The 16,978-nt window shown below is 38.2% G+C and overlaps 1 protein-coding gene across 1 annotated transcript in view; it reads left to right on the plus strand.

Annotated features, from left to right (window-relative positions):
• The window catches only part of CSTF77 (Tetratricopeptide repeat (TPR)-like superfamily protein), a 409,448-nt gene that overhangs the window by 65,029 nt on the left and 327,441 nt on the right, over nt 1–16,978 (plus strand). The window contains exons 2-4 of the mRNA XM_089430577.1: nt 11,629–11,706; nt 12,662–12,724; nt 13,143–13,252. Coding sequence (XP_089286703.1) covers nt 11,629–11,706; nt 12,662–12,724; nt 13,143–13,252 — 251 coding nt within the window. The remainder of the gene's footprint in view (nt 1–11,628; nt 11,707–12,661; nt 12,725–13,142; nt 13,253–16,978) is intronic.

Below are 16,978 nucleotides of genomic sequence, written 5' to 3' on the forward strand. Positions count from 1 at the left end.
AGGAGTGAATTTAACTCATTGAGAAGGCTATAAAAGGAAGCAGTTCGATCTCATTTGGACACACTCACTCACAAGTTCAATCTATCAAGAAAAGAGTTCGATCTGTAGCTGGGAAGTTGGAAAAAGACAAGTGAAAGTCTAGGAGAAGTTGGGAGGATGAAATTTGTTGTTTCTGGGCTCTATCTCTCTCACACATGCGAAGAAGCTAGGGTTTTTGCAGCTAGAAAGAGGTTGAAGTTGTAGGTCTGAATTGTTGGGGAGCAGAATTGCAGGAACAAGTTGTTGGATAGAGTGAAATCCTTCTCTTGACCTAGTTGACCTTGGGGAGAGTTGTTTTGCTCTAGGAAGGTCTCAAAAGGAAGATAGATTAGGGTTTTTGCAGTAGTTGTTGGGACGAAGTCGCTGGGCCGAAGTTGTAGGTTGAGTAGTAGTAACTGGCGGGCCGAAGTCGCAAGAAAGAAGCAGTTTGGTACAAAATCGAGGAAGGACCTGACGAAGGGCCGACTTGGTATTGGGAGAAGGACTTGGTCTAAGGATTGGGTCTTTGTATCTCACTTGAAGCATATTCTAAGAAGGGAAGAGTTTCCGGGTTTTCCCTTGGAGGGGTCTTGCCTTGGCTAAGAGCCTATATTTGTGTCCTCTTTTGTTGTTGCAGTTTCTTGATATTGTTTGATGAACAAATCTAACTAAAGAACATAAAGAAGATAACTAAGATTCACAAGCAAGTATCAAGGTTAAGAAAATAAGATATAATAAGCTGCCACTTTACATTTTCTATCATGGTATTATCAATAGTGTTGATAATATCGGCGATATATCGCCGAATATCGGAAATATCGCGATATTTTCGGCGAGCCGATATATCGCCGAGAAAATATCGCGATATTTTCGGCTCCCGAAAATATCGCGCGATTTCCGAAATATCGGCGATATTTTCGAAAATATCGCGCGACGATATAAAATATCGCCGGGCGTGTTTTTCCGCGGCTACAAAAAACGAAAATTGGTTTTTTTTTTTCTTCATTTCTGTTTCTGAGTGTTGGAGAAGAAAGGGAAAGAGTTTTGTGGTGCTTGTCAAGGAGGGTTTGAAGATCAAACGACGATTATCACCACCAATTAAGATTTTTTTGTGGATCAAAGATTGAAGAATAGTGAGACAAACTTCATTTCTTCCATTAGCAGGTATGTTCTTAAAAACCCCTATGTTAATGATTTTTTCATAGATTTAGGGTTATGCTTGCTTGCCTCTTTGCCTACCAACATTTTGTTTCTTTGTTTTTTTTCCATTTGCTATGATTTTCATGCCCATGAACCAATGCAAGTGTTTTCTCCATATTTGGACAGCAAGCTTCATTTTTTTTTTCAACTTTCTTATGCACCCCCTTATTGCCATTTTTCATTCGCATTGCAAAATGCAAATAATGTAGTAATTTTTTTTGAATGAGGTTGTTATTACTTATTATTTTTTCATTTTGTGTTGGGGGGTTTAATGCCAAGTTTTTGTTTTTTTTGTGCCCTAGGTTTGAATTAGTTCACTACAAATGTCAAATATGCCAAAAGCCTTGGACCCATTTTGGGAGTATGGGGAGGTTATTGGTGGGGCAAATCAGGCATATATATCATGCAACTTGTGTGGGACCAAGATGTCAGGAGGGATTACACGATTGAAATACCATCTGGCTAAACTCTCTGCATATGATGCAGATGTGATGCCTTGTATGGTTTCTAGTGCAGAGGTTATACAAAAAGCTCATGAAGCAATTGCTGAACAAGACAGAAAGAAAGCTACTAGGGAGAGGCCAATGGTCTCAGATAGATAGCTGCTAGTTTTATTTGTTTTGCAACTTTTGCTACATATAAGTTTATAACTCATGATGATGAAATACTTTTAAAGTTTTCTATATGTGATGTTGTTTTGTTTGAGTCCTTGATTGGACAATTATCACTATCAGGGATCAGCAGGATATGTGACATTGTGATGTTATTTTGTTTGAGTCCTTGATTGGACAATTATCAATTTATCACTATCAGGGATCAGCAGGATATGTGATGTTATTTTGTTTGAGTCCTTGATTGGACAATTATCAGGGATCAGCAGGATTTGGTATCGCCTTTGAAGTTTGATGTATCATTTCTATTTGACATCATATATATCAATGCCTTCTTCATATTTATGTGCCAATGTGTTTAGTTCATGTTGTTATTGCTCTATATGTTTAGAAATCTGAAAAAAAATGAATATATTATGCATTTTTTATGCTTGCCGATATTTTCCGATATTTTTGCCGATATTGCCGATAAGATATTTTCTGGACACTCGTCGATATTTTCCCGATACCAATATTATCAACACTGATTATTAGATCTAAGGTGAGCAAGGGAGGTAGCCAGAAGGACACTAGAAAGAATTGTTGATAAGAAGCTCCCAAGGACTAAAAGTAGAAGATTGTCTCTTGAAGGGATTTGGTTAAGGACTCATTGATAAAAGACGTATTAATCTAGGGTTTCTACATTGAAGAAGATCTAGACTACATCATTCTCGTAAGGAGGGTGTTGATCTCACAAAAAGAAAGCCTTGGAAGCTGTTGGTGAAGGAATCCCAGGGAACATCTTTCAAGGGCATCATCAAGAACTCTCCAAGGTTCTTGAAGACATCAAGAAGATTGGAGATATTATCATCAAGAAGAATCGTGGTATTCAAGTATCACATTATCTCAGAATCGCTGAATCTTCAAGTCATGTAAAAGCCTTGGAAGCTGTTGGTGAAGGAATCCCAGGGAACATCTTTCAAGCGCATCATCAAGAACTCTCCAAGGTTCTTGAAGACATCAAGATGATTGGAGATATTATCATCAAGAAGAATCGTGGTATTCAAGTATCACATTATCTTAGAATGGCTGAATCTTCAAGTCATGTAAGTTCTTTCTGCAAGGAGAGCAACGAGCTCATAGGGGTAGTAAACTATCTAGCATGGAAGAAGAGGATTGACTTGATACTCACAAAGCAATATGTAATGGGATATGTTACTGGAGAAATTACTGAACCAACAAAGGAAAGACACAATAACTAACGAAGTACAAGAAAGAAGAAGTAAGGGCTCAAAGGATCATAGTGGAATCAATCAAAGATTCTCTTGTTCCATTTGTGGCAAACCTGAAGACTTCCAAGGCCATGTATGACAAGCTAGTGAATTTGTACTCTCTAAGTACAATAGGTCAAAAGTTGTCATTGTGGAACAAGCTATATAGAATGAAGAAATCAAAGGATGAGGATATGGCATCCTTCCTCATGAGAGTCTCTCAGTTAAGGGACCATTTACAAGGACTTGGGGAGCCAATCACTGATTCAGAAGTAACCATATGTGTGTTGAATGCATTGTCACTGGAATGGAGCAACTTTGCAACAAATATATACTCCAAGAAAGATTCAACTCCATTTGATGAGTTGTGGGCACAATGCATACTAGAAGAATCAAGGATCAAGGTCAAAGATGACATTGGATCATATGAGCAATCTCAAGCATTCCTAGCCCGAGTCAAGAAGATGAAGAAAGGGAAGTTTGTCAAGTCCAAAAAGAAAAATATGTCCAAGGTGCAATCTTTTGGATGCAACGAATTTGGACACTTTAAGAGGAATTGTCCAAACAAACAGAACAATAAAAGAGAATAATGAAGTGAAGCTCATGTAGCTGAAGCAGTGGGAGAACCTGAAAAGAAGACAACGAAGGAAGAGGTGAATGATCTTTACTACTAAAGAAGGCTAGTGAATTTGTACTCTGTAAGTATAATAGGTCAAAAGATGTCATTGTGGAACAAGCTATATAGAATGAAGAAACCAAATGATGAGGATATGGCATCCTTCCTCATGAGAGTCTCTCTGTTAAGGGACCATTTACAAGGACTTGGGGAGCCAATCACTTATTCAGAAGTAACCATGTGTGTTGAATGCATTGTCATCGGAATGGAGCAACTTCGCAACACATATATACTCCAAGAAATATTCAACTCCATTTGATGAGTTGTGTGCACAATGCATACTAGAAGAAAGGATCAAGGTCAAAGATGACATTGGATCATATGAGCAATCTCAAGCATTCCTAGGCCGAGTCAAGAAGATGAAGAAATTGAAATTTATCAAGTCCAAAAAGAAAAATATGTCCAAGGTGCAATCTTTTGGACGCAACGAATTTGGACACTTTAAGAGGAACTATCCAAACAAACAGAACAATAAAAGATAATAATGAAGTGAAGCTCATGTAGCTGAAGCAGTGGGAGAACCTGAAAAGAAGACAATGAAGGAAGAGGTGAATGATCTTTACTACTAAAGAAGGCTAGTGAATTTGTACTCTGTAAGTACAATAGGTCAAAAGATGTCATTGTGGAACAAGCTATATAGAATGAAGAAACCAAAGGATGAGGATATGGCATCCTTCCTCATGAGAGTCTCTCTTTTAAGGGACCATTTACAAGGACTTGGGGAGCCAATCACTTATTCAGAAGTAACCATATGTGTGTTGAATGCAGTGAAATCGGAATGGAGCAACTTGGTAACACATATATACTCCAAAAAAGATTCAACTCCATTTGTTGAGTTGTGTGCACAATGCATACTAGAAGAAAGGATCAAGGTCAAAGATGACGTTGGATCATATGAGCAATCTCAAGCATTCCTAGGCCGAGTCAAGAAGATGAAGAAAGGGAAATTTGTCAAGTCCAAAAAGAAAAATATGTCCAAGGTGCAATCTTTTGGATGCAACGAATTTGGACACTTTAAGAGGAAATGTCCAAACAAACAGAACAATAAAAGAGAATAATGAAGTGAAGCTCATGTAGTTGAAGCAGTGGGAGAACCTGAAAAGAAGACAATGAAGGAAGAGGTGAATGATCTTTACTACTAAAGAAGGTCATCTGACTTCTAGGTTCTCTATGAATTTTTTTTGTTTTGATTATATGTATTGCATAAGCATCATAGGATAGAAGCATATGATATTAGCATGCTTCGAATTTATATGATTATGTTGCTTGGTAGAGATCATCTAGGATAAAATGTTGACCATTTTGCATAATGTTCATCTAGCTATTATCTAACATTATGTTAGAGGTTGTCATCTTGCTTTTGATTCAAGAAGGACCTTTATCTTGGAAAGTCCTTGGGAAAGGCACCATGACAAAAATAGTATGTATTCTATGTAATGTGGAAACATGCTGGTAAAGGAGGATGAAGGATTGCAATGGGTCGAGATACAAACTTTAAAGAAAACATATGGATAGCCAGATGATTGGATAAAGGCATAGGAATGAATGTTGATTTGGGATAAGATTCATGTTTATGAGAATCTCGTAAATTAAAGATTGGACATGCTTAAGTATTTATGAGTTGGAGAAAAAATAGGATTTGAGAAATTAGGAATTTCTCTAGAATATGTATATGATAAGTTTAACATCTTGTATATAATCTCTGGAAGAAAAATTTATAACTTGGTAATCAAGTTCGATCTTTGGACACTCTGATGCAAGAAGGAAAGATCAAGCGGAAATGGTCGATGAAGATGTTGATGATATGAGAAGGTCACCATGGTGAGGTAAGTTTATTTCATTTTGGTTTGGTTATCTGGTTAACATATTATCTTGCTACCTGGTAGAATGGTGCAAGAATATATGATGATAGTTGAGGAAAAATCAACTGTATGAATGAAAAGTATTGAGGGAAGCTCAATATCTGGCACCTGAAACTATGAAGTCAAGATGTGTTCATCTGGGAAGGTAGCAATGCGAGAAGATAACTTGAAGTCAAGGAAGATCACTTTTATAAGGAATCCACGATTAGATAGAAGTTTGGGAAGGCTCAATACAATGCCTTCATGTCAAAGATGGAAAGTGATGAGCAAGAAAGATGACCTGGATCCTGTCACAAGAGCAAAGAGTGGAGATGGTTCCATGATACCTCTAAAAGAAGTAGGTTCAATGCAAAGAAAAGAGGGAACCATGTAGCTATGGAGAACTAGTAGTTGATACTCTGATAAAGACAAGCTAGAAGGCTTGTGATGTTGGTTTCCATTATTGGAAGGAATGAATCTCCTTTGGTTTGAGAGGGAGGAAAGGAGTCTCCTTGGTTAAGGAGCACGAATCTATTCTCAAGATTAAAAGAGAATAGGGATGACCTCTCTAGTTGAGAGGGAGTGATGTTGGACATCACATGTGCATTCTCCTCTTAGGTGAGAAAGAGAGAATGACAGAGGATTGGATAAGCATCTGTTGTTTCCTTGAGGATATAACGGGACCGACACTCTTTGAGGATAGGACAAGAATCCAAGAGAAGAGTGGTCGAAGAGGACCGATATTCTTTGAGGACTCAGGGATGGAGATCCAAGATAAGAATAGTCTTAAAAGGACATACCTTGTGGACATCTGGATGGGGTATTGACCTTAGAGAGGTAGTACGAAATCATACATAAAACCTCCCAACATAATGCTCTTGATTAAAGAAGAGCTTGTCCAGTTAGGCCTCAGGGACAATGCTGGTCATAATGATGATGCTTACAGTATGGCTTATCAATCCGACTCTTCTTGAGAACTCTTCAGTTTGAGATATGATGTTGTATTGGTTGTATAATTATGAATACCTCCCTAGTTAAGAGGGAGTGTTGAGAAATGTAACTAGTTTTAGTCTTCATAATTGTTGTACTCATTTGAATATGTATCCCATGTAACAAACAAAAAGAAAAAGAAAAATTATTATTATCAAAGCATGGGTTTCATGCTCATTATTTATGATCTTTTAGGTAAAAACATATTCTTTGTGCTTCTAGGGTTTGTTAGGTCTTAGGATTTATTGTCATGAGTCAATGAAGTCAACATCAGGTTTGGGCAATTTGTAATTGTAAAAAGAATTATTTTTTGAGTCTAGAAAGTCGGGGAATCTCCAAGAGTACAAGTCGGCCCTGGAATCCTCAAGTCGGCCTAAAGGAAGGAATTTGACTTCTTGAGAAGGCTATAAAAGGAAGTAGTTCGACCTTATTTGGACACTCACTCACAAGTTTGATCTATCAAGAAAAGAGTTCGATTTGTAGCTGGGAAGCTGGAAAAGTAAGAGCGAAAGTTTAGGAGAAGCTAGGAGGATGAAATTTGTTGTTCTAGGCTCTATCTATCTCACACGTGCGAAGAAGCTAGGGTTTTTGCAACTAGAAAGAGGCCAAAGTTGCAGGTCCGAATTGCTAGGGAGCAGAATTGCAAGAAGAAGTTGCTAGATAGAGCGAAATCCTTCTCTTGACCTAGTTGACCTTGGGGAGCGCTGTTTTGCTCTAGGCAGGTCTTAAAGGAAGATAAATTAGGGCTCAGTAGTAGTTGTTGGGACGATGTAGCTGGGCCGAAGTTGCAGGTCGAGTAGCAGTAGCTGGCAGGGCGAAGTTGCAAGAAAGAAGCAGTTTGGTACATAATCAAGGAAGGACTTGAGGAAGCACTGACTTGGTATTGGGAGAAGGACTTGGTCTAAAGATTGGGTCTTTGTATCTCATTTGAAGCAAATTCTAAGAAGAGAAGAGTTTCCGGGTTTTCCCCTTGGAGTGGTCTTGCCCTGGCTGAGAGCCTGTATCTGTGTCCTCTTTTGTTGTTGCAGTTTCTAGATATTGTTTGATGAACATATCTAACTAAACAACATAAAGAAGATAACTAAGATTCACAAGCAAATATCAAGGTTAAGAGATATAATACGTTGCCACTTTACATTTTCTAACACCAAGTTCACGTTATGCCAACCATTTGACAAATCATTCTGTCTTGTGTTGGGTCCACGCCTAAGTTGTCTGGAGCTCACATTGTGGTCTTGTTTTCCAGGGACTTTCAAGCTTGTCGAGGTCGTTCTGTTTCATTGATCTCTGCGCAAGTGTGTCTTTGGTGTGTCCTAGTGGGCCAATGTGTTGGGTCATGCCTCAGTTTGTTCAAAGGCAACTACCACATGTCATATTTTGGGTTTGCATGTCCAATGCATGCTCCCAAGGCACCCCACATCAATATATAGGTAACTTGGATCCAATGCGTGTCATCTTTTGGGTTTATGTGTCCAACTTGTGCTCCCAAGGTGTCCCACATCCATATATAGGTAACTTGGATCCAATGCATGCTCCCACGGTGTCCCACATCCATATATAGGCAACTTGGATGGGTTATCACTTCATCCAATTGTTTGGGCAGGTGCGTCTGGTGTTTTGTCCATTTGTGGCAACCTTTTGTGCTTTGCTTGGCAACATGCCTACAGGCTACTGCCTTCCACAAGTGAATTTCTTACATCCCCCCCCCGCCCCCCCACTAAACTTGTTGCTGTCCTGGAAATGCAAGTACTGCCATCCACAAGTTTATGTCTTACATCCTCCCCCACTAAACTTGTTGCTGTCCTGGCAACATCCAACAAATACAATTCTAAGTTATCCAAGATGTTGCTATTTGAAGTCACGGACCTTTTCTTCATATTGCCACAATGTCTCCTGCCTTTCCCAACTGTTCTCTTCTCTGGGTCTATCTTTCCTATGGATTAAGTACTCATGCCTTCAATTTTCGCTGAAGGAGGAGGACCTATGTGCAAGTATCTGCTCTAGTTCAAACTCTAGTTTGTTTGTTATCAACGGATGGGCTTGGGATGGTGCAACTTTGGTAGGATTGTTTTCATCAATCCGACAAGGTTTCAATTGATTTATATGGAAAACCAAATTGTGAGCCCTCATGTGGGTTGGTAGCTCCAAACTGTAGGTGATGTTGAAGGACTTTGGAGGGACTGTTAAAGCTTTGCACCAAGGCACCAGCTTCAGTTGTTCCGCTGCATTAATCAGCGAAGGCTCATGTTAAGTTCATTTGATATGTTAAGGTTGTGCCCATAATAGCATTATAGAACTGTATGTGGAGTCAAAGGTTGCTACCCATTTTCCAACTCAAATGGACTATAGCCTGTCGTTGAGCTCTTTTGCATCTAACCCTCCAAGAGACAATTGATACATTTTGTCTGCCCATTGGTCTGTGGATAGTAGCTCAAATTCATCAGTAGCTTGGTTCCAACAAACTTGATCTCTAAACGGTTGCTTGAACTCATAAGTAGCTTGGTTCGAACGAACTTGAGCAAATCTGTCAAAAGTCGTCCTGTGAACCTTGTGACCTTGTTCGACACAATGCTTAATGCTACTATGGGCACAACCTTAACATTTGACTCCAATTAACATACAGTTCTAGCTTGATAGCTTGGATGGGGGCACTTTTGGCATTGAATCAGTTTTCTGATTGGCAAATTTGTCCAACACATATTTAAGTGCTGGCGGACCAGGTGTCCCCACTCCACGCTTATTCATTTATCCAATGACTTCTGCAAAATGTTGTGAACTGGTTGCCTGCCTTCCCTCTTCATGCTTAGTGCAGAGACTATATACACCCTTCCATTTGGTTTCCTTGCTGTTGTGCACACAACACAAGTCTTCCATCCACCGAGTATAACGAACTTATCCACAAATGGCAAAAGGACAAACTGTGTTCTCCTTAGGAACTCTTGGCCAATAATGATCTCAAAGTCATCAATTCAGTCGGCACTACCCTTCCACTTGTCCAATGTATGTGAACTTCTTATGCAACCCAGCTGCTGCAGTAGCCTCAGCTGACCACCTTAACTAGCTGTGCACAATCCAACAAAGTCCATGTTCATTTTAAGCCCAAGTGGCTTTTCCCCAACTCCAACAATGGATGTTGTTTCTTCATATCACTAATGCTTGAGTAATAGCTCAGGGTTCCTTATGAAATTGTATTTTATTTATAGTGCTGATATATAATAGTTAATCAAGATTGTTCAATGTGGGAGATGTTGCTATGCTTTACATGCTTTCTGCCTGTATATATCTATGTAAAGTTTAAAACATTTCATCCCTAACAAATATTTTTTAGACTGCCTATGTATTGTTTGATAACAATTTGAAACTTCATTTGGCATTCATTGTCATTGTATAGAAATTTGCACTATTGACCTCAAATGCTTGTCATATGTTATATGACTTTCCTCCTTTTCTTCCACTCTATGCTTCCTTCTTAGACATACCAGCTAAGATTTTGTTCCCAAGAACATCATCTTTTTTGGCATAAAATATATGAAACTATATTCTACGTTCTATTGTATAGGCATATCCTTCTATTACCCACATTTAACCATTCAGATCTTCTCCTAAACACTGTTGGACTGATTTGAGTTTCCTCAGATCGACTTAGAGTGCTTTTGGTCTGACTCTTCTTGTTAGTTTTCTTTGAATAACAGATCATCTTCTTCTATTTTTGAGGTTACATGTGGAATCCTGCAATTGCTTTTCTAAGTTGAAATCCAGTTTTTTGTCAATAGAATGACTGATGGATAATGTTCATCATAATAGATGTAGAATTATCAAGAGGTCGGATTTCATTCAGAAGGGTGAACTTTTAAATTTGGGACCCATAAGTTTTGTGGCAGGGTTCTTGACTTCTATGTTTTTCTAACCAGAAACTCTAAACTGATGCTTATTCGGAACATGGGGCAGAGCTAGAGCTGTTTGTTAATACAAAATTAATCTATAACTTTGAGTGTGTGGCTTAAATAATTTGCTGGTGATAACGTTTGCAATCAATGCATTTCTGTTCATTTTTCTCACTTCACCGAGATGATATTAAGGGTTATTTCTTTCGACATCTGTTGTGATATTTCTGATAGAGTCCTTATTTGGATAGTTATTCTGGTGGAGTTTGCAGTATGTGTTTTCTATTGTTAGAATTAACCATTTTACATTAAAGATAATTACAATATTAGATGACATTTTTATTGGAATTGTAGCTATGACTTTAAAGTTTAAACATATCTGCACTTACACATTTTATATTTTGTTGGTAATACTTTTGTACTGTTGATCTTATGTTTTCCACAGCGTAGTCAATTAGCGATCAAATTTGATTGCATAGGTGTGCCATGTTGATATTTATTTTCATAGTGTAGAAATTAGTTTTTGCTCTGGTCATTGTTACAGTTTCACCACAATCAATTTTTGATCATCTATTCAGGATATCTTGTGAAACCTAGCATGGGTAATTAACATTGCATAACATTGATACACTGCAAACTATTATCTTTGTTTCTGTGCACATATCCATTCTTTGATTTGTGAATAGTAGCTGCGATTCTTAGAATCTCAAGGATGCCCACATAATTTTTTGAGTTTTGATATTTACTCATCGTAGGAACTGCACAAGAGTAATTTTCCCAGTGTGTTTTATGTCAAGCATTGGTTTATTCATTGACATCTTTGATGGACAGAGTTCTTTGTATCATGGTCACGAGTTTGCATCTGCTAACGGGGTTCATGAAATCAGTCTTTCTGAAGTTCATTTTTGAGTGTCACATTAGTGTATGTACAAATTGAAATGATACTGTACATGTCTAGTCTGAACCTCAATTGCTTAGGGAGCATAATATGTCACGGTTTTGCTTTTGATCTTTGGTGTGCTGTTCTAAGAGTTTTAAGATTGACGACTGCTTATTGGATTTGTGACTACAGAATAGAGGAGTAGAGAGTTCATCGACAATGTAAATGCTAAATTGTCATGATATAAGATCCGTAATTAGTTGGGTTTCTGTATGCAGGAAAGGAAAGCAAGAGAACACATTCTTGCGGATAGATATGATGTGGATGCTTGGGATATCCTTGCAAATGAAGCTCAGGTAAGGCTGATCACTTCAATAGTTATCTGCTGTTATCATTCATAGTCATACTTTAAGCCTTTGGATTCAGTTCAAGTCAATTTAATGGTTCTAATTCCACCTTTATTATTTGTTCTGTCATTTATGTAGTACCTAGTAAGTTCTTAAAGTCAATGGACTAAATGCAGATAGTCAACGCAGCAACTTTATAATATAATTCAACAATAATTTAGTGCTCTTTAACCCACTGAAGTTTCAAATTAATATAGGGTACTTGAAAGTTTCTTACATAAATCTAGTTTAAACAATATGTTCAATGACATTGAAGTAAGTCCTTGCATTATGTTGGTTTGTGGAAGTAACTTCACTTGTAATACTTGTTAGTTTCTCATTCCCTGAGATTTTCTGATTTTAGCTACTGAGACTCAGGGCTAAAATGTAACACCACTCTTATTAGACTCTCTTTATCTGATATTTTCTTATTTGAGCTGCCAAGACTCAGGGATCAAACATAAATCCATTCTTATTAGATACCCACCTTCTGTCTGTGTTAGGGGAGGGGCTGCATTGGTTGTGTGTAGTAAGGTCATGCTCTGGGTGAGCCATGACATACTTTTATTGTGATAAGATGAACTGTTAACGCCCAATAGTTCACCTTTGTATGCACTGAAGAGAGGGCAGGTCTGATCCATATCGGCACTAGTCCTGAGGCATGTCAACTTTGTAGAGTGATTGTATGAGATACAGATTATTTCCAGAGGAGGCATTTTAAAACTTAACACATATGGTGATACACTTAATATAAAATATTTGCATGCAATTTAATTAAGGCTTCCATGGTTAGCATAGAGATAAGATTGATTTATGTGGTTTTGATATGCAATTTCCAAGTTATAGAAACAAAGTAGTTAACTGTTAGAATTTTAATTTTCATTTGGTTATATAGCTGAGATTTAATTTCATTTTTTGGCGGCAGCTACGACCCATTTCTGAGGCAGCACCAATATATGAGCAACTGCTTGCCATATTTCCAACAGCTGTAAGCAATTTTTTCCCAGGCTCGTGTTATTCTCCAACAGTTCTGTTTCACCATTCTAATGTTTACAGTTTTCACTTTTCAGAGATCATTCTTTTTGACTAGTTTTTTGGCATGCTTTGAAATGCAATAAATGTGCACAAGGCCAATTCCTCTTCCAACTTGTTCAGATAACATGTCCAAGTGTCATCCCTTGTTGCAAATGAAATGAAGTTTCTATCAATTGGATATTCCAAGGATTTGATTGTCTGCTTTGACTACATAACTAGAACTATCTCTGGCAGATTGTAGTCTGGTGTCAGGAACTATAGTAAATAGTTACTCAAGTATTAGTAAAATGTTGTTCCATAATTTGAATCTTTAGAATTTTTGTGTTACTTGAAAGTTATTCTATGTTTTAATTCATATGCATTTATTTCAGGCAAAATATTGGAAACTCTATGTGGAGGCACAAATGGTTGCAAATAATAATGATGCAACCAAACAGATATTTAGTCGATGCTTGCTCAGTTGCCTTCATGTTGGTCTTTGGTGAGACACATGACCTTTTACATAAAACACTTGGTTCTTTAATGATATCTTCAAAGTCAATTACTTCTTGTACATTCTTTTATGTTGGCTCCTTGTTTGGAGTATAGTTTGGACTGTGGTTCTATGAAACATTGCTTTGGAAGTGCTTCTTGTGCAAAACAATTAGTTACAAGGAATTAGGTTGAATGAGCTGTTTATGTGCATCATCTTCATATATATATAAAGAAAAGCTAAAGCAATGAGAACAAGCAATGTCCAGAACTCAGTTGAGCAACTTTCGATCATTGGTCCTGATAGAAATAACGACTCAGTTGACTAACTTTTAGCCATGTGAAGATCTCAGTAATAACTTGAATCATCAATCACTATAAAAGCAACAACAGTGAGTTTGAGCTTTGCAGAGAAGCTTTTCTACAATCCAAGGTTGACAAGCATCTAGAAGAGGGGATAAATATGGTGATATGCTCTTGCCCACAAGGAATTGATGTATATAGGATGGGTAGAGGCTCCACTTATCCAATAACTACTGTGACCAATTTGTGGCAAATAGCCTAAGTGTGAAGACATTGCTTGATTGGCCTTTTATTCTTTAAGTCAAGATTGACTTTATCGGATTATCCACATGGCATTTCAAACTCTTCCTGGTTGAGATAGATTGAAAGAAGAATGAAGTCAACCTGGTAGCCCTAGAGGGGCTGCACACAGATAGGATGAAAGGAGGTTATCAATCTTGTAGACTTTGGAGAGTCCCTGAAAGGTCTTCCGTAATAGGCTCTTGAACATACAGAGAAAACATGTATGGTTTGCATGCTGAAAGCAGCTAGTAAGAGATACCCCGAAATATACCTCAGATATCAAGTAGAAGGGGCTTTTGAAGATGAATGTTCTTATGTACCTATTTTCCAAAGGGAATAAAGTTGATAGATCTAGCCCCTTTCGAGGAATACAGTAATCAATCTTGACACATAATTGTTGAAACATACCTTCAGTTGGAAAAGGGGGATCCTAAGGCCATAGGGCTAGTGTTGCTTTAGGTAATATGGAACAATTAAATTATTGAAAATCTGTGAGTGCTCAACATAGAAGGGTGATCTTAGTGTTGAGAGGCTACAGGGTGGAACCCATGTGATTTAAATGATTTGTCAATAAACACTCTTTCTATCTTATTAAGCTTCCTCACAGAGGGGGGAAATAATGGGTGGGTGTCCCAAGAAGCATATATATGGAGGGAGCTGGTCAATGGAGATGCCACTTGATCAAAGAAGCAAAATGGTCTTCTAGGACCTGTTATCACATAAACTTGCACCTCTTGTGCAAATCCCTCACAAGGTATTAAGGTTGAGTGTAACACAAAATTGTTGCCTCTGTCACCTAGACAACTACTTCCCTTTTGTTTATTGTGGGACAAACCCAACACAAGGGAGGCTTCCCTAGTAACACTTAGGGTTTCTACAGCAAGACAAGTCAAATGTAAGGTCACCTATGTCAGCACTCAATTATAACCAACTTAGAATAAGAGAGTTGAAGATCAAGTTGATTAGTGAAGTTGAATTCAAGATTTATGTTATATTACATCTAGGCAAGTTTGGGGGTTTTATGAGATGATTATCAAGTTAATGTTCCAGATCTAAAATCTACTATTTGCTCCTATAAAACTTGTTTAAATAAGCATGAAATTGTAACATGAACAAGTAAATAACAGCAGTAAGCTTCGGCCCTTAAAACAGTAAACCTGGAATTGAATGCAACTTTCAATTCTCAAAATGAAAGGCACATTGCAGCCACTTATAATGAATTATTTTGCTTTATTTAGTGCAGAAAGAAAGGGCAGGAAGATAAACTATGAAAAATAGAAGATATGCAACTCATACCATGCAATATCTACCTTGAAGTCTAGGGTTTGTGGCTGAAAATTGAGGGTAAGGTACAAAATTTCAGATCTACTTTAAAATGAAAGAAAAAATTGGATTTTTGATTTAAAACTGGCTAGAGAAATGAATAGACTAGTGCCTAGTTTATTGATTGGGCATATGACGCCATCTAAGGCTCATCTTGAGAAGTTGTAGGTGAAACTAAAGTGATTGGTAGGGTTGATCACTTTAAATGATACCAAATTGTTTGAGTATCCTACAAATTCAAGATTATCTAGGAGAAGATCCTCAAGTAGAAATCCACCAATTGTCTTGAGAAGGGGTCTATCAAGAAAGACACACCACCAATGTTGGAGAAGCAACACCACATTTAACACATTTCAAAATAAACTATGACAAAGATGCAAAGAGAAATCACTTGTTAAATCGGCAGGGAAGATGTTAAAATTGGCAACTAGGGCCAAACTCCATGTGGGTCATCTTATTTATGGCAGCTGATATTTTTCTTGGATCCCTCTCATCGAGAGGTGTAGGATTGATCTAAAGATCATCCAATTCCGATAAGTATTCATGGAGTTATGAATTTATTTGTGTTATAAGACAATTTGTCAAGGTCAACCAGCGACCAAATAAACCCCACATGTGCCCAATGTTTTAGTATAAAAGGAGACGACTTGATAGTCATTTCCACACACACTTCTATCTTGATTTCTCTCCACTTGTCTTGGGTCACACACACTTCTATCTTGATTTCTCTCCACTTGTCTTGGGTAGCCCTAGACGTTGGAGGAATGAGGCTCCCCTAGCCACAGTAAAGAAGAAGAAATACGCTGCCCTAATCTAGAGGACGCAATCATGAAGAGAAGCCCTAACGATATCAAGAAGGAGCCCTAAACTATACGCTGGTCTCTACGCAAGTCTAGAAGGAGGCCTACAACTCTAGATGCAGATGGAAGGCAGCCGTAATGTAGACCTTAAAGGCTGTCCTAAACGCTGATCTAATCCAACCCTAAACGCTGGTCTAATTCAGTCCTAACCGCAGTCAAACAAGAGAGTCTTAGTTGTAGCATGAAGGGTCAAAGGGAAAACGTGTAGGCTTCCATAGACAACATGAAGCGTTGTGTGGACAACAGAGTCTTAGCTGCTGTATAAAGGGTCAAAGGGATAGTGTGGAGGCTTCCCTAGACAACATGAAGGGATGTATGGACAACAGCTTCTCAAGGGAGGTAAGCCGTACTCTTTTCAAGGACTGTTGCCGAGTTTAGAGGTGGTTGTTAGAGTACTATTGATGCCCTAACCAGAGTTGCAGAACTACAACAGTGCACCCGCATTGAAGTATAAGTATGAGGATAATTTGATGATGAGAGTGTTGTTAGAAGAATCAATGTAAGCATGTACAACTTGGCAAGCATGGCTGGACAGCATGGCAAGCATAGCAAGCTGTGATGGGACAACAATTGTGACATGGCAACAAAGATACATGGTGCTGCAAACTCATTGGACAACACAATGATGGTACAACAGCATGTTGGGACAGCAGCATGATGGGACAACATGTTGGGACAGCAACATGTTGGGACAACACAATGATTAGGACAGCTATGACATTGTGCAGAAGAGGCACAATAGGACATCATCAATAGCAAGTACATGTTGGCTGTTCATAGTGGTATGGTACATGGGACAACTGTATTTAGTGTAGCAAGTTCATGGTGCTGCAATAGTATGTTACATGGGACAACAAACAACAACAAGGTGCAACAAGCATAGTGCTGCAAGCACATTGGGACAATAGTATGGTATTTGGTGCAACAAGAACACAAAGCAGCAATGGTGTAGCGAGCACATGGGTGAC

The sequence above is a fragment of the Pinus tabuliformis genome, chromosome 5_1, assembly GCF_031772625.1.
Source record: "Pinus tabuliformis cultivar Carrire ecotype Pingquan chromosome 5_1, CPIR1, whole genome shotgun sequence".
Classification (NCBI taxonomy): Eukaryota; Viridiplantae; Streptophyta; class Pinopsida; order Pinales; family Pinaceae; genus Pinus; species Pinus tabuliformis.